Source organism: Microtus ochrogaster, chromosome 8, assembly GCF_000317375.1.
Source record: "Microtus ochrogaster isolate Prairie Vole_2 chromosome 8, MicOch1.0, whole genome shotgun sequence".
NCBI classification, from domain to species: domain Eukaryota; kingdom Metazoa; phylum Chordata; class Mammalia; order Rodentia; family Cricetidae; genus Microtus; species Microtus ochrogaster.
The window spans coordinates 73,242,918-73,261,641 of NC_022015.1; the positions used below are offsets into that span (position 1 = coordinate 73,242,918).

The 18,724-nt window shown below is 43.9% G+C and overlaps 1 protein-coding gene across 2 annotated transcripts in view; it reads right to left on the reverse strand.

Moving 5' to 3' along the window:
• The window catches only part of Fbxw4 (F-box and WD repeat domain containing 4), an 87,948-nt gene that overhangs the window by 51,143 nt on the left and 18,081 nt on the right, over nt 1-18,724 (reverse strand). The window contains exons 2-5 of one of the 2 annotated variants that reach the window (XM_005352366.3): nt 16,596-16,691; nt 11,905-12,090; nt 11,315-11,447; nt 5,991-6,085 (exon numbers count right to left, since the gene is read on the reverse strand). In XM_005352366.3, the coding sequence (XP_005352423.2) occupies nt 5,991-6,085; nt 11,315-11,447; nt 11,905-12,090; nt 16,596-16,691 (510 nt within the window). The remainder of the gene's footprint in view (nt 1-5,990; nt 6,086-11,314; nt 11,448-11,904; nt 12,091-16,595; nt 16,692-18,724) is intronic. The other variant, XM_026781267.1, reaches the window with a different exon arrangement.

An 18,724-nucleotide genomic window follows, 5' to 3' on the forward strand; every position in this document is an offset into this window, starting at 1 on the left:
AAAAAAAAAAAAAAAGCTACCATGGACTGTAAAAAAAACAACTCAGAATTCACAGTGACCTTAGGAGCTATATCTGAGATCATGTATAATGCATTTCTGCCATCCAACTGTGAAAGTCACAGACGATTGTTCTAGGAACAGTGTGTACCTTTTTTACTTCCTCTTGTTCACCCAACGGTTATAGGTAGGAACCTCCTCTACAGAACAGGCCTCCATTCATAAGACCTGAGTCTTGACAACAGGATAAGAAGGATGGGTGGGAATCAAAGGGAAAGTCCTTGCCTGCAACCTTTCTTTGAAACCTACTATTTCTTTTAGCATTTTTTCGAGTAAACATAGCCTTGAGCTGGGCAGTGGTGGTGCACACCTTTAGTTCCAGCACTCCAGAAGCAGAAGCAGGCAGATCTATGAGTTCAAGTCCAGCCTGGTCTTCAGAGTGAGTTCCAGGACAGCCAGGGCTACACAGAGAAACCGTCTCAAAAACAAAAAATAAAGTAAGCAGACATAGCTTTGAGCATGCAATTGGTATTAAATGTCACCTTCTACAACTGCTTACAGATGAAAATCCCAAACCCACAGAAAGAAGGAAAAGTGATGGCTAGACACAGGTCAGGATTCCTACTTTCTCTAATTAAAAGTGACTCCTGTTAGGCCTGGAGTCTGAGGCTCTGTATTTTATGCTGAAAGTGCCTGAGTACAAACATGTGAAAAGAAGAGGGAAAAACCAAGAGCATCAACAATAAAGTGCACAGGACAATAATCGAGAAAGCGCAGAGCAAGGTCTCCGCGCTGCCCAGATTCCTCCCAGCTTCTCAAGGAAGCAGAAAGGAAAATGGAGGACTTATCCTTAGAGGTAGTGGCTACTCACAGCCCTTCATGCTATTCATAAGGGTCCAGCGCCATGTCACTCGGTGATTGACAACACATTCAACAAGACTAGTAGCAGGGAGGTGACACAAGGCAGCCATTGAGGATCACTTCAAAAGAAAGAGAAAAAGAGAGATTCCTGGGGAGACTCTACCTCAAGAAGACTACAAAAGAGCAGTGTGACTGCTGGGCAGACGGGCAGCAGAAGCCCAGGGAAGCCTAGGAAATAGGCTTGAAAGCAACTGAGCACGAAGCGGATGCTTCATTAGATGAGGGAGCTGACGAGCTACTACAAGACTTAGAGCTTTTCAGTCTTCAGTAGATGAGACGGTGAGAGAGCTGATATGTGACTATAAAAAGTAGAGCTTTTTAGTCTTTATACTTTTGTTTTTGAAACAAGGTTTCTCTGTGTAACAGCTCTGGCTGTTCTGGAATTTGCTTTGTAGACCAGGCTAGCTTTGAACTCACAGAGATCCTCCTGCCTCAGGATTAAAGGTGTGAACCAGCACCGCCCAGTTTATATATATATATATTCTTTCAGGTCATTGTCATGGTAATCTAGTCATGTCTGTAAAGAGAGCACAGAAAAAGGAAATGATTTGCCTAGAGCCACTCACTAGCAGGAGGCAAGGAGACCATATCTCCTAGACTGCTCTAAAGAGCAGACCTTGAAGATGAAAGTTGTTACCTCCTGGGTTAAAAGAATAGATGAATTTTTTGTTTTGTTTGAGACCGGGTACTCTGATGCAGCATTGGCTGGTCTAGAATTCACAGAAACCCACTTGCCTCTGCCTCTGCCTCTTGAGTGCTTCCTAAAGACGTGCTCCAGCATGCCCAGCTGGATGGATTTTTTTTTAAAGGCTCAAAGTCATGGACAAAGTTGTCAGAGATGGACTTAATAATACAGAATAAAGATTCTAGCCCAGTATATTCTTTGAATACACAAAAAGAGGGGGACAATAATTACCCCAGCCCATGTCCCGGATGTCTAGTTTAAAGTCAGAATCCCCAACACAAGCTTTTAAGAGAGTCCAACCTGAGTTTATTCCTGGGACTTAGATGGTGGAAAGTCAAAAATAACTGTTGTTCTCTGACTTCCACATGTGCACCACAGTGCACACACATGCACACAGATGCACTGACGCACTCACATGTGCACCACGGCGCACACACACATGCACCACGGCACACACACATGCACTGACACACTCACATGTGCACCACGGCACACACACATGCACACACATGCACTGACGCACTCACACAAATAAATAAATGAAATATAAACAAGAGTCTGCCAGGCATGGTTATTGGGGGCTGTGGACCCCAGACCCTGGATTTCCTGTAAATAACTTGTTTTTCCAATGCGTACAGCTGCTCTGAGCAAAACAACTTGTTTTCCTGTGTTTGCAGTTGCTCTGAGCAGGAGACCCTCGGGAGTTCTTGATGGCAGAGGAGTAGTTTCTGGTGGGGTTGGCTGGGGCGTGGCTTTTAGTTAATAATCTCTATATAAGCTGCCCTGGCACACAGTAAAGGGGGCATTCTTGGTATTCTTGTCTCAAGGATGACCCATGTCTCCACGTCTCTGTGTGCCTGTGTGTATGTGTGTCTGTGTGTATGTATGTGTCTAAATCTCCAGGGCCCTTGCCCGAGACTCACAGGCGTGTTGCTTTACACATGGTGGCTCACTCCTTTAATCCCAGACCTAGGGAGGCACAAGTAGGCAGAGCTCCGTGAGCTCCAGGCCAGTCAGGGCTCCATAGTAAGACCCTGTCTCAAAAAACAAAGCAAACATGGCTGGGTGGTGGTGGAGATCATGCTTTTAAGATCTCTGTGAGTTCAAGGCCAGCCAGGTCTACAAAGTGAGTTCCAGGATAGCCAGGACTGTTACACAGAGAAACCCCATCTAAAAAGAAAAAGAGAAAGAAAGAAAGAAAGAGAGAAAGAAAGAAAGAAAGAAAGAAAGAAAGAAAGAAAGAAAGAAAGAAAGAAACCTAAAACAAAAACAAAGCAAACTCAAACAGAGTTCAATACATCATCTGTGAAATTAAGGAAACTTCACAGTCAACACTAAACAACCAGCCAACAATGGACAAAATACTCATTCAAGACTAAGAAAACACAACAAGGAGATTGAAGAATAATGTTAAGAAAACATTGAGGGCCGGGCGATGGTGGCGCACGCCTTTAATCCCAGCACTCGGGAGGCAGAGGCAGGTGGATCTCTGTGAGTTCGAGACCAGCCTGGTCTACAGAGCTAGTTCCAGGACAGGCTCCAAAGCCACAGAGAAACCCTGTCTCGAAAAACCAAAAAAAAAAAAAAAAGAAAAGAAAAAGAAAACATTGAGGGACCCAAAAGGGACTTAGCAGAGGTTTTTCACAGACAGCTAGAAGTGTAGTATTCAGGGAACAGTCAGAATAACATTACAATGTCATGTCCTTGCCTGTGGTCAGTCTCCATGTTATGTCCAGAAAATTAAAACTCAGTTACTCAGACCTGAAATGCCTCTTAATGAGGAAGGTAAATTCCATTCTCAACTTCTCTTATTGACACCATAGGTGTCCTGTGGTCTTTCTTTGTTGAGAAGTGAGAAGAAGACTCTAAGGCTGAGGTGTGGGAACAGCCCATATATACACTTCAGCCTCAATGAACATGGAGCAAGTACATGGCCAATCTCTAGCCAGAGTCCCTTCTACCAACAAGCCTACTCCAGCCTCCTGAAGCCAAAGCCGAAAGTGATCACCAAGACAAAGTCACCAGCACACTCATCACCTCCCACTTGCCTCCTTTTAGTCCCCACACATCCAGCCCACAGACACACGAGCCTGGCTAATCAGCTAATAAGCTTTCAGAGGGAGCGTTAGGAAGAAACTGCAGAGAAGACAACGCTGCCCAGCTCCATTCTTCCCCCCAGAGCTCCCACACTTGGCTTCTCCACTCCCTGCTGTTCTTCCCTTTCCTCCTTCCTAAGATGCTGGAATGATTTGTTCTGAAAAGCGACAGGTTTATAGGTTAGCCGACACCTCTGCTCTGTGGAATTTTAATTAACTTCTCCCATCGTCAATATGCTAAGGAATGGGGTCTCCATTCTCTGGGGTCAGCAATGTGTTTCAGGTCCTGCTATATCAGCCGTCAAATTGAAGAATTAATGACGTGGCTAATCAGCTCTAATTCTTAGGAAGGAAAAAATTGAAAGGGAGTTGTGGAAGAGAGCAAGAGGAGGGGTACAGGCTCCATGAGGTGAGGAGAAAGAGGCTGAAGGGAGCTGAGCAAAAGGGCACCAGCTTGCTTATAAAAACAAGCAAGCGACTTAATCAGGTGGAGGTAGGCAGCCCTATTGCTTTCCCAGGTCCATTCAGGTGGGATGAGAAGCATCAAGGAAGTACACACAGTTAGACCCTACTAACTTCCATTACAGTTCAACTACAGAAAAGTGTCTGAACCCCACTGAGGAAGAGAGAGGCCCTGCCTTGGTTCAAGATAACCTAGGTAAGTGCTAGAGCAATGGTTCATCAGCTAAGAGCCTTGACTACTCTTACAGAGGACCTAGGTTTGATCCTCAGCACCCACATGGTGGCTCATAACCGTCTGTAATTCTACTCCCAGGAGATCCAACACCTTCTTCTGGCCTCGGGGGCACTGTGTATCTATGTAATATACAGAGATACACACAACCAAAATACCCGTACACATAAAATATTTTTTAAAAGGCCTAGATAAAAGTGCATGATATATCTGAAAGAAACGGTCTTCATGAAACTTATTACATATAATGACTGTTAGTCAATAAAATATTTTTAATAATAACAAAGATAACAGAAGCCAGGATGCAAAGCTCACTGGCTCATGTTTCTCCAGTTTTAGTTTTTTTTATTTTGCTTTTGGATGTTTTGTTTTGTTTATTTTGTTTCCAAGATAGGGTCTCACTCTGTAGCCAAGGCTGGTCTGGAACTGACCTTATAGATCAACCTGGTCTCAAGTTCATGGTTAATTTTCCTGCTTAGCCCCTTAAATGCTGGGATTACAGGCATGAGCCAACATACCTGGCCAGTTAAAGCTGAAGAAACAGCTGCATTTAGTGTCTTGCACTTGAAATCCCAGCCATTGGGAGGCTGAGGCAGAAAGTTCACTAACTAGTTCATGGCCAGTCAGAGCTACATAGTGAGTTTTAAACTGGTCTCAGCCACACAGCAAGACTTTTTTCATGTGTTTTTTATTTTGTTTGTTTGTTTTTTGTTTAAAAAAAAAAAAAGAGTGGCAGGCCTGGCGAGATGGCTCAGCAGTGAAGAGCACTGGCTGCTCTTCCAGAGGACCTGGGCTTAATTCTTTACCCACATGGTGGCTCACAGTGATCTGTAACTGCAGTTCCAGGGGCAGCACCCCCTCCTGGCCTCCATGGCACAGACACACACGTGGTACAACACCCTCTCCTGGTCTCCATGGCACAGGCACACACGTGGTACAACACCCTCTCCTGGTCTCCATGGCACAGACACACACGTGGTACAACACCCTCTCCTGGTCTCCATGGCACAGGCACACACGTGGTACAACAGCCTCTCCTGGTCTCCATGGCACAGACACACACGTGGTACACAGGCCAAACTACCATACAAAGTAACAAAACAGAGCTACACTTCCATTACAGTTGTCACTGTTTCTGTCCCTCACATACAGACCAGGGCCCAGGCGGCAGGCCCAAACCCCTGCTCTCCTGATACCTAGAGCCTGTAAGGGATACTCCAGAAGACATTTCCAGGGGACGAAGCAGAGATGAGTCACAACAGCAGGCTAGCTGCTGCTGTTACTCTCAGATATACTGAGAAGCCTTTGCTTTGGAGCAACCCCAAAGGACATCTGCTCCAGAAAGGTAACACTGACCCCTCAGCCACATTCCAGAATGGTATCTGTGCCTTAACATTTCTCTTGGGATGCTCAGGAAAGGTTATCTCAGTTCCACAAGTATGTGAAAAGACCTCAAGTCTCTGGAAAGTGTTTAAATCTCCAGGAGACCTGTTCATAGAAACCTAGAATATACTAGGGAAAATTTCTCTAGCTTATCTGACCTAATGAAATGAAAACATTCTTGTGTGAGACAAAAACCCAAACATATCTCCCTTACCTGAGTAACGGGCTGATGGCAATGGACCAGACTCGGTCTTCAGTCTGGATGGTGTGTAAGCACTGCCCCAGCCGGCCCGAGGCCAAAGGCCATACCTGAAAACAGGAGAGGAAATGCTCTTGTTGGCACTGCCTGGGACTAGAAAGAAGCAACATACACCAGGTGGGATGAGTGGGACCAGGAAGGTGGGGGAATGGAGAATCCTTTCTCTCCTGAAGACAGAGCTCAGGGTATCAGCAGAGAGGCCTCTCCAGCTTCTGGTTCACCTACCACAGCGACAGACCTAACCACGCGCCTTTCCTTCCACCTGAGAGCCCTTAATTCCTAGCTGACAATGAGAAGATGCAGAGCCCCTGTGTGAGCTCTAAATAAGAAAGGGAAGAGAGAAGTAGCCTCTCTCTCAGAAACTTCCTTATGTTTGTGGATCTTCCTTTCTCCTATCTTTGACCAAAACTTTGCTTTAGGCACACAGGGAGAGACAGGAAGATCAAGGTCTAATCTGGGGAGACATTATACTGTTAGAGGGGTCAAAAGAAAGCTACAAAACAAGGAAGAATGGAAAGGAGACTTCAAAGTGAGAAGGTGGTGTGCTGTTGTTGTTTGTTCATAATGCCCAGGACCCAAAGCTATTCATGTCAGCAGGGAATTTAGCACCTAGTGTCACCAAAAGTAGCAGAAAAGCTTAACTGTTTTAAGCTTCCATATCTCCACAGGTTAAAAATATTGCTTGGAGCACACTATCTGGTCCCTATCAGTCAGGAATGCACATTAGCAGCCACTCTGGGCTTAACTCTAATCAACACTCCCAGGGCCTCTCAGCAGCCGGAGCATTTAGAAATGTCCCATTAAGCAACTGGCTCCCCCTCACCTCGCCCTACCCCAGATGACACACACAGGGACATAAGCCTCTAGCCAAACAGAAAGGAAACCTCAAATGTACAGGGCTCTCCCCAGGGCAGCCACAGAGGGATCCCATGGCAGCTAGATGGATCAATGACCTCTCAAGGTCCCTGCAGAGCTATAAGGGGAACACACCAAACTCAGGCAGGACCTTAGATGGAAGAACTTAAGAAAACATTCCTTCAGTGTAAGGGGCAGGTGATGGAATGGGGGTGGTCTTGCCTTCTTAGGGTCACATGGTATCTCTTCCCTATAAAGGAGAAAGTGTTTCTTAGGATTTCTGAGTATGATGAAGTGGGGGATGGGATGATAGTAGGAGTAATTTTCCCAAAACTAAGAAAATAAATTTAACAAGAATACTCTGGATGAGGAGAACACAAAACAAAATAAAACAAAACAAAACAAACCCTCAATATTCCCTGTAAGGCTGGTATTCCGGCATCTGCTTTGTACCTGACAGTCAAATCCTTTGGTAATAGGTAGATGCCCTTCTGGTTTCTTCCTTTAGACTGCCCAGCTTGGAAGAGACCTTTGCTTTTTCCTTATCTGAACTCCCTCGGAGGCAGGTTTTCCTGCAGGGTGAAGGGGGTACTCCTGATTTACAAAATCTCTGGCAACAGCCTAAACCTGAGTTTGTTAGTAGCTTCCACAGAGACAGCTGGTAGAATTGAGAGCCCACAAACCACGGGACAAGGCTACAAATCTGTGGTAGTGACTCGGGAAATGCTCTGCCAGTTCCAAGCATCACTGAGGAAAGTGGCCAGACTGTCCCATGGCACAGCATACCCTGGTACCTGAGGGACAGGAGTTGACACAATAAAGATTTGGTCAGATCTTTGCTATCACTGCAAAACAGACCCACCCCGAAAAACACTCAGTATACATCCATACAGTCTTTTTGGAAGGCAGACTGGAGGTGGAAAGCTCCTAAAATGATCTTTGTTTGACTCAGAAACTCTAAAACTGAGAATTCATTCTAAAAAAAATCCTAAAACGAAGACAAACCACAATGGTAAACAAAATATTCCCTGTAGCCTGTTATTACAGAACAAGCAGTCTTTGGAGTCTGACCGCGTTTGAACCTACCTGTGACTTACTATCTTTGCTCTTAGAGATGTTTCCTAACTTTTTGGTCTCAGTTTTGTCTCATCAAATGGGGGAAAATGCCTGTCTCAGGACCATGCTGTAGAAAAGGGAAGATAAATATAGAGTACTAGAACAGCATGACGTACAGAATTTAGCAGGAATCAGGCCCTTAAGAAAGGATTCTGATTTCCAGGTTCTTGTATCTAAGAAGAAACTAGACAAAATCATCTATCTACTAGAGAAAGTTCATCTAGAAGTCACTGCAGATACCATGCGGGCTGGAGACACAGCTCAGCTAACAGAATGCCTACCATGTACCAAGTCCCGGAGACACAGCTCCACTGACAGAATGCCCAGCATGCACCAAGTCCTAGGTTTGCTCTCTAGCACGACATGACTGGGTGTGGTACATACATGTAATCCCAGCATTCAACAGGTGGAGGCAAGATTAGAAGTTTAAAGTCATACTTGGCTACAAAGAAACTTCAAGGACAGATATCTCAAATAATGAATATATATATACATACATATATTTATATACATATAATTTATATATAAACACATATAAAGTATATATACATATATATACACATATATAGTTTATATATTTAAACATAAAGTATCTATATATTAACTTGTATAACAAAAATCCTTACAGAGTAGATACCACAGATATACTGTATATCTAAAACACATTGCAATTATGCAGGGAAGATATTCACCTGGAAAGATAAAAATGGATAAAGTGCTTAGCACAATGCCTGGTTACAGTCTACATTGTTAGAAAATAATTCTAATAGTCGTGTGGTGGCACATACCTGTAATATCAAGAGGCAGAAAAATTGCAAGTTCAAGGTTAGTCTGTGCCACATAGACAGACACTGTCTTGAAAGAGAAAGAAAGATGGACCTGAGGTTTTAGAGAAGAACCTAAGGCTACTGCTTAACTAATTCAATACAGCACCAAACCAGCTTCAGAACACCTCTTATACCCACAGACAAAGGCTACTCTCAGCTGTAAACAGAGAAGCCTCTCCTCATGGCTGCACAGATGCTGATTATAGGCCTGCTGGGAGCTCAATCCTAACAGTTATACCACCCTCTTCAGACCTGGGGAGCACTGCAGAAGAAAGGGAGGAAAGAATGTTAAGAGCCAGAAGACAGAGGAAGGGGCTTCAAAATGCTATCTTCTAAGAACAACATGATCATGGCAGTCACAAGCCCACGGGAACTGTGGCACTGACACTGAGCTTCCCTAACGCTTCATCTGTTGGCAACTAACAGACTCTGGGAGAGGGATAGGCATAGTATCCTGTTATACTCCTCCTCATAAAGATAGCTCTAGTTAAACTCTGTACAACACTAATAAAAACAAAAGCTAGCAAATATAGTTAAGATATTTGTAAGGGGGCTAGAGAGATGGCTCAGTGCACTGGCTGCTCTCCCAGAGTCCTGAGTTCAATCCCCAGCACTCACACGGCAGCTCACAGTCATCTGTAATGGGATCTGGGCTCTCCTCCAGATGTACAGGAAAACAAAGCACTCATATACATACATAAATAAATCTTAAAAAAAGAAAAATATTTGTAAGGAAAATGGAGGGCTGGAAGGGTAGAAGGGAAATAATAGGGGAGTAAAGATAACCAGAATGCATTACAAAACATGTATGAAATTAACAAAGAACAAATGTTATTTTTTAAGAAAGCTCTAGCTCTAGGGAGTCAGCTGTCTATGCCTCCCCAGCACTGGGATTACAGGCAAATGCCACTGTCCCCAAATGCATTGACAACATTAGACCCAGATCTTCATGCAAGACTTCATGCTTACTAGCACTCAACTGAGCCATTGCTCTAGCACCAGATATACTTGGCAAGTTAAAGTCAGAATCTTTGCCAGGAATGCTATAGAGTCATTGACTAAGCAAAAATCTGAAGTCAATATGGGATGGAGAAGAGGAAGAAACAGGTGACAGGAAAGGTGGTTTCCATGAAGATTCAAAATATTCAATAAAGCCAGGAGGTGGTGGCACGTGCCTTTAATCCCAGCACTTGTGAGGCAGGGGCAGGTGGATCTCTGTGCCAACCTGGTCTACAGAGTTGAGTTCCAGAGCAGCCAGGGCTACACAGAGAAAGCCTGTCTCAAAAACAAACAACAATAACAAAAGCACACTAAAGCTAGGTATGATGGCATACACCTATAATCTTAGCACTTGAAAATGAAGACACAAAGATCATCTTTGGCTACATGACACCCTGTCTCAAAAACAAAAGCCTAGACAAACTGCTGATCTTTCTTGGGCTTCCTATGCTGGCATCCATTCTTTCTAAATAAAAATATTAGGCAGAAAATTTCAAAAGGAAAAAAATGTTTATAATAGGAGGGAACCTATTTAGCCCTCGTCTTTATATAAACCAGCAACATGAAAAAGCAATCACTAGAGAGTACACAGAGTCAGAAGAGTTATAGATAAAAGCTGCAACTTCCCTCTCCTGAGATCTCTCTACATATGGCTTAGAGGCCCATTCGCTTATACCAATAAGCAATTTCTACAATGGAGTCTCTAGATTCTGGAAAACAGATCATCAAGACCTCTGGGGTCTTCTGCATCATCAACTGAATGGTCAGCAGAGTTTCCACTGCAGCTGCAAAGTCTGTATCCTGGCTAGGACTGTTGCACCCAAGACTGGAGAATCTTTTCTGTGTCTCATAAGCAGCAGTGCCTGACACAGACTGGATGAACTGGACTCACAAAGCAAGGATGACAACTGTTTATCAGTTTCATATTTTATGTCTTTGTGGATGTCTGTGGACCAGGCAATCTGGCAATGATGCAACCAACAACAGCCTTCCTGTGGTCTCCACTGCCTACTGACCACATCACTCTCCAGAGAATCAGTAAAAACACATTTTAATTGTCAGCCTGATTGCTTATAAACAAGGCGGTGAAAAATTAACTTCTTTAAACAGAGAGCAAGAAAAGGAGGGAGATTTTAAAATAAAATCCTGGGGCAGAACCCAACCCACAAACCTGAGGAGACTCAGCTCAGGGAGGAAAAGCTGACCAAGCCCTGTTTTTGCATTCACACCACATTTCAAGTGAGTAGCAAGCATCCCAGCCACCGCCCACTCCTCTCCCAGTTCAGCTGGCAGGAACACAGCCTGGCATCGCAAGCTGCATGCCAAAGGCACATAAGTAATTCTTTATTATGTCCCTTCTCCCCTGCCCTCACCCTCTTCACTCTCAGCCAATCCTGGGACTCCGGGCTCTATCCACCCTCTCCCACCCCAGTCCCTATAGACAGGAGGAGATAACAGTACGTAAAGGGGACAACACCTCACCTTGGCCGTCCTGTCCCTGGAGCCGCTCACAATGATGCCCCCTTTGCAGTCCACACAGTTCACCTCCTGCTCATGAGCCGAGTACTTGACAGTGAAGGTGCTATGGAGCTTATGAACACCAATCTTCCCATCTCTACAAGAGAACAAGGAGCACAGCCCAGGGGTTAACACTCCCTCTGCAGCAGGAGGACCAGGCCACTGAAGGAGCCCAAGTGTCCAGTGACGTCCAGATGAGCCAAGCACAAAGCAGGCTGGCCTACAAGGTGCTGAGTGTTAGGTAGCTTCATCTCTTCAGCACACTTGGGGCTAAAGAGAGCTGAGAGAGAAAATAAACCTCCCCTTGGAGAGCAGCAAACCTGCTCTACTTTGTATTAAAGGCTCTTGCTCCTGTTTTCTTCTCTGGCTAACCCTATTAACAGCTTTGGTAAATCTCTGCTTTAAGTGGTTTTTGGTTTTTGGGTTTTTTCGTTTTGTTTTTTTTTTAAGCCTACCTTTTCAAAAGTTTACTTCCCTGATACTTTGTTGTTGAGCCAGAAAAGTCAGAGGCAGACCCAGTTCCTATAGAACACTAGGGAAGACCCAGCACTTACCCTCCTGCACTGATGATATGCGAGTTTGCCAGCACAAAGTGACAAACATCCTCATCGTGCCCAGCGAAGATTCTGAAGGGCCGACGGTTCAAGCTGGCACCATCTGGGCGGAACTGGTAGGCCAGGATGAAATTAGCCTGAGATATGTATAGAGAAGCATCCTCAAGCTGCATCCAAGGCATCTGACTACAGAGAGGGACCAAAAAAAAAAAAAAAAAAAAAAAAAAAAAAAAAAAAAAAAAAAAAAAAAAAAAAAAAAAAAAAAAAAAAAAAAAAAAAGTAAAACTGCTGCCAGCACTTCTCATAGATAAGCAGGACCTAAAAAATTCAGTTGAAGGATATAGAAAAATGAGTCAGGTAAAGTGACCTCTGCAATTGTAAGTCCAATTGGTAAGTTTCAAGGTTCCACGACTCTGACATATACTCCTTGCTCAATAGATCAGTTAAGGTGTGATAGAGAAAAGTAAGTCTTAGGAAATCCCATTCCCTTATTATTGGAGCAAAGGAACATTTATAAGTGAAAAGAATCAGCCATTTAGGAGAGTAGGCAAACCTGCTCAAGAGAAGCCGTGATCCTCCCAGGGGTATGGCCATTTCTGCAGCGAAGGGCACATGTGTTGACATAACAGCTCTAAAACAGTGCTGCAGTTCAGGGCTACAAAGAACTCAGCTCTTATAGAACTCCTGAGAGACATCTAGAGAAGGTTCTAGATCTCGAGAACAATCTCCAGAACAAAGAACTCATAAGAGATATCTGGAGCAGGTTCTAGATCTCCAGAACAATCTCCAGAACAAAAACCTCATAAGAGATATCTGGAGCAAGTTCTAGATCTCCAGAACAATCTCCATAACAAAGAAAGCTTAAAAGCCACCAGCCAATCCCATGACGTGGAACTAAAGCCTTAAGAAAAAAGACTTTGCTGCGAATAGTGGCATACACCTGTAACTCCTGCACTCTCCTGAGTGCTGGAGAAGAAGGAATAGGAGTTCGAGGCCACCTTTAGATGCGTACTTAGGTCAAGGCCAGTATAGGTTATATTATAGGCTATCTCAAAAAACAAGGAGTGTATGAAAAAAAGAGAGAAGACAACAGGGAAGAGGGAAGATAGGAGACAGGAAAGGGCACCCTACCAGACAACTGGGTTCTCTGGTGGGAACTAAGCCCCTTCCCCAAGATAGACATCCCATCTGTGCCTATCCTACAGTCCTGGAGCTACCAGGTCTCAAGAAACCAAAGGGAAAGCTGACTCATCTCCATGGTCAGACACCATCTCCCACTGCCAAGCCTGTCTGAGCAAACTGGGCTGTGTTTCAGCTCCTTAAAACAAGCGTCATGGGAATCTGGAAAAGTTCTGCAAATTGACTTGCCGGGCCATTAAATGCAACTTGGACTTTGTAGTAACTGAGTTTCAGCTCATGCAGTTTTTACAAGTGTGTGCATATACTACATAGAACATGTGTGAAGCGTATGTATGTCTGAGCTCTTATTCACTATTCACATTCCTCCTCAACATCTTTTCCACCACTAGGCAGCATATCCAAATGGGCAGCAGAGGGGCTGGAATTCATGTTCTTACAACCATGTGGTAAACAGACATTTACCTAGGACAAGAAACCAGGTTCATGCCAGGTGAGCAGTGAAGAATCCTGGGCAATCTGGTAACTGTTCTGTGTTTATTTGCCAGACTGCCTTAAATTAATGCCATAAATGACAACACCAGGAGCAAAAACTTGATAAGGGGAATTACCCTTTGATGTTAAAAGGCACAAATGACAGGGTATAATGGCACTGTAATCCTAGCTTTCTAAGGAGACTGAGCACAAGGATGGCAAGTTTGAGGTCAACCTGGGCTACAAAGGAGATCCTACTTTTTAAGAAAACCCAACAAAGTAAAAATAGAAATCAGAAAATAAGGCTTTTCATCATAAAAATCCATCTTTCTCTTTCATATCTTCTTTATCATAAAACCACATAATTCACAGAAACAGACATCAGCCAAACCAGTAGAAACAGCACAAGCAAACCAAGGGTCATTGTGGTGGTTTGAATAAGAGTGGTCCCCCATAGGCTCATACATTAGAATGTTTAGTCACCAGGGAGTGGAACTGTTTGAGAAGGATTAGAAAGACTAGGAGGTGTGGCCTTGTTGGAGTAGTGTGACCTTGCTGGAAGAAGTGTGTCACTGAGAATGGGCTTTGAGGTTTCAAAAGTCCAGCTCTGTCCCTCTTATTCTCTCTCTGTCTCTCTCTGTCTCTCTCTCCTGCTGCCTACAGATCAGCATGTAAAGCTCTCAGCTACTGATCTGGTGACATGCCTATCTGCTTCCTGCCATGATGATCATGTACTAACCCTCTAAAACTGTAAGCAAGCCCCCAATTAAATGCTCCCTTTTATAAGAATTGCCTTAGTCATGGTGTCTCTTCACAGCGACAGAAGCACCACTAAGGCAGTCACCAAAGGCAGAAGTGCACCTATCAGTGTTCAGCACAGAAATGGATCAGTCAGAATGAAGTCACAAAGCTCCAAATCCACTGAGATCAACCAACAAGAAGCACTTTTTGGACAAGGTGCCAAATAATAATTATGAAGGGTTTTGATATTGATGAGGCATAAGTGTGCTATAATAATCATCAAAATTATATGGCATAAGCTAAAGCTAGCCCAGGGAGAAAAGCGCTCACTGTACAAGCACGAGGACTGGTGTCATGGGCTGAGGCTAGCTTGGGGAGGAAAGTGTTCACTGTGAAAGCACAGGACTGATTTCAAACTCCCAGCACCTGTGTAAAGCGCTGACTACACAAGTGCCTGTAACCACAGCGCTGTGGGGTGAGGAGACAGGAGGACCACTGAGACCTGAGGCTACCAGCCTTGCTCCAGATTCAGAGCCCTGCCACAAGGGAGTATAATGGGGAGTGACAGAGCAGGTCACCCAAAGCCCTCTCTTGGCCTCCAAGCACTGTTCTGCATACCCACACACGTGAGCAGACACCACACACACTGGCACTTTTCCTAAGTCTTATTTCACATATCTTTAATTTCCCATTTTGCCTTTAAAAAATAAGACATTATTTTCTTTACTTTGTATGTGTACAACAGCATACACATGTATGCACAGCATGTATGTGGAGCTCAGAAGCTAAATTGCATTCTCTGTGTAGAGCTCAGGTCGCCAGGCTTTCCTCCTGAGCATCTTCCATAAACAGAACTAGAGGTGTAGCTCAATTGTGAAGCAGCTGCCAAACATGGGCTAGGCCCTAGTTTAGAACCAAGCATCATGGCCACCAGCCCCCCACCCTCCAAAAAAATGATGAAGAAGAGTTTAACAGAATCCAAGAGGAGAGTTAACTCCCTAGAGATAACATTTAAAAATCACAACTGTGCCAGGCAGTAGTGGTGCATGCCTTTAATCCTAGTACTCAGGAGGTAGAGGCAAGCAGATCTCTGTAAGTTCAAGGCCAGCCTGGTCCATAAAGTAAGTTCCAGGACAGCCAGGAATGTTACACAGAGAAACCCAGCCTCAAAAAAACAAAAACTAAAACAAACAAACAAAACCAACTGTAACTGGGCAAGCATAGTTTGTAATTCCAGCAGGCAGATTTCTGAGTTCAAGGCCAGACTAGTTTTCAGAGCAAGTTCCAGAACAGCTGGGGCTACACAAAGAAACTCTGTGGGGTGGGAAGGGAAGCAAGAGAAGGAAGGAAGGGAGGGAGGGAGGAAGGGAGGGAGGAAGGGAGGGAGGGAGGAAGGGAGGGAGGAAGAGAGAGAGAGAGAGAGAGCGAGAGCGAGAGCGAGAGCGAGAGCGAGAGCGAGAGAGAGAGAGAGAGAGAGAGAGAGAGAGAGAGAGAAAAGGGGAAAAAAATTGAGATAGGATCTCCTACTGGCTCTTTGGCCCAGACAAGCTTTGAAATCGAGATCCTCCTATCTTGCACCCTCCAACCCCCAGAGTACATTCTTAGAATCTTTCTTTGAACTGTTAGCAAGTCGTCCTTCTGCTGGGCTCTTTATGCTGTCTGAAGAATCACTAGTAGTCACCCTAGTAGAGATAGCTCCTACAATGTAGTCTTATAGTTTCAATTATGTTCTTCTGTCTTGGGAAGCCTTAAAAGAATCAAGAAGGCTAAAAGATGGCTTACAGGTAAATAGTATTTACTGCTCCTTCAAAGGATCCAGGTTCGATTCCCAGCACCCATATGGTAGCCACAATCGTCAGTAATTCCAGTTCCAGGGGATCTGAAGCCCTTCTAGAACTTCCTCAAGCACCAGGCATACACATGGTGCACCGAAATACAAGCAGATAGTATAATTATATACAAGGCAGACACAGTGGGAATGCTTTTAATCCTAGAATTTGGAAGGTAGAAGCAGGCAGATCTCTGTGAGTTTAAGATTGCCCAGCCTACATAGCAAATTCAAGACAGCCAGCGCTACACAGTGAGACCCATCTCAAAACAAAACAAAAATGAAGACAAAAAGCGAAAAAGCGTGCAGGGTGGGTGGGGTGGTGGTGGCACAGCCTTTAATGTCAGTACTTGAGAGGCAGAAGAAGGTGAATCTCAGAGTTCAAGGCCAGCCTAGTCTACACAGTGAGCAAGAGCTACACAGAGACACCCAATCTCAAAAAACAAAAACAAAAATTTATACAATAAAATAAAAACAAATAATTTTTTTAAAAAATTCAGAAGCTACTTGCCTACATCTCCACTTCAGCAGAATCCCCTCTCGGCAGCGGCCCAGTTTCCAGTTCTGAGACACCTTCACTCGGTCCTTTACTGGAATGCTGGCCATCCTGGGTCCAAACAGAACAGCAAACCCAGTCACTACAACTCACTGCCAATAAGAGAAGAGTCAGGACTTGGGAACATTCAGAACAGAAACAAACATAGGTTAAGGGATGCTGGGATCAGAAGTAGGAACTCCTATCTCCATCCTTGCTGGTCAAGAAGTCAAGCAGATGTCTATCCTGAAACCACTATAGTGCCTATAGTGATGTCAGAACAATCCAGTGAAAAACATGCAAAACAGCACCAGAACCAATGAGACAGTTCTGCGGGTAAAAAACACTTACCACAAAAGCCTTACGACATGAGCTCAAGCCCTGCGGTAGAAAAAGAGAACTGGCCGCCACACGTCATGCATGCACTGGCCACATCCATACTGTGAGAACACATCCACTACAACAGTATATGAACCTGACACACTGCCTACTGCACATCCGTACTGTGAGAACACACACACTAAAACAGTATATGAGCCCGACACACTGCCAACTGCACATCCGTACTGTGAGAACACACACACTAAAACAGTATATGAGGGGCTGGAGATATGGCTCAGTGGTTAAGAGCACTGACTGCTCTTCCAGAGGACCCGGGTTCAATTCCCAGCACCCACATGGCAGCTCACAACTGTCTGAAGATCCAGTTCCAGGGGATCTGACACCTTCACACCAATGCACATAAAATAAAGTTAAATAAAGCATAAAAATATTTAAAAAAAATAAAACAGTATATGAGCCCGACACACTGCCAACTGCACTAAGAGGGCGACATAATAATAAATCTTTTTTTTTAATTTTCAAGTACAGAAACTCCTGGATATCCATAATGAAAAAGATGAACCTTGCCTGACTCTTACCTCACACCAAATAGGAAAGGTTTATATATAATAAACCCGAACATAAACTCTAAAATGTAAAGCTATTAGAATAAACTAAATAAACCATTTGGGAAATGGCACATGTCTGTCTGGGGGGGAAGGGTAGACAAAGTTTTCTTAGGACACAGAAAGCAAAAACATAAAGGAAAAAAGCTAATAAATTAGACTTTATTAAAATTAAAAACTACGTCATCAAAATAAACATAGCAAGCCAGAGTGTAGGAAAGATATTCACCACACACACACTATATCTATACCTATATCTATATCTATATCTATATCTATCTATCTATATATATATATAAAAAATACACACACACACATACATACACACACACACATACATACATCTGGCAAAGGACTTGTACTCAAATGAAGAAATATTTCTCTCTCCATACTTCAGCCAACCTTCACTCAGTGTGCCCCAGCCCCAAGTGCTGGGATGACAGCCATGTACGACCACTCTTAGCCTCTAAGTCCACACTGTTAGAAGACCAATAAGGAAGTTTTCTAACTGATGATGGGAGAGAATAAAATGGCACAACATTGTAGCGAAAGTCCAGCAGGGGCTATTTCATATCTTTTATGAGTGGCTTTGCCTGCATGCATATATATGTACCATGTTCATATCTGGGGCCTGGAAAGACCAAAGGGAACATGAGATCCCCTGAAACTGGAGTTGTGGACAGAGGTAAGCCACCAAGTGCATCCTGGGGACCAAACCCAGGTCCTCAAGTGTTCTTAATAGCTAAACCATCTCTCTGCCCACCCCAAAATTAAAAAGAAAAAAATTATACTGAATGAAAGCAATATTACACATACTATAGTTCAATGCCATGAACTTAGAAAAGGGATGACTAGTCTGAAAGGAATAAAAATTCATGGTGATGACGAACAAAGCAGGATTGGGATCCATCTGAAAAGGCTTGTGGAAACTTCCTGAGGTTTTCTGTACTATATCTATCTAAACCTTGAAGAGCTTTGGGGGTACCTATCAGTTGGGCAGATGTGGTGCTACAGGCCTGTCGCCCTAGTGCGCAGGAACTGAAGAAGAATGATCAAGAGTTCGAGGTCACCTGATCTGCATGGCAGCTTCCGGGCCAGCCTAAAGCAAGACACTGTCTTTTTTTTTTTGGTTTTTTTTGTTTTTTGGGTTTTTTTTTT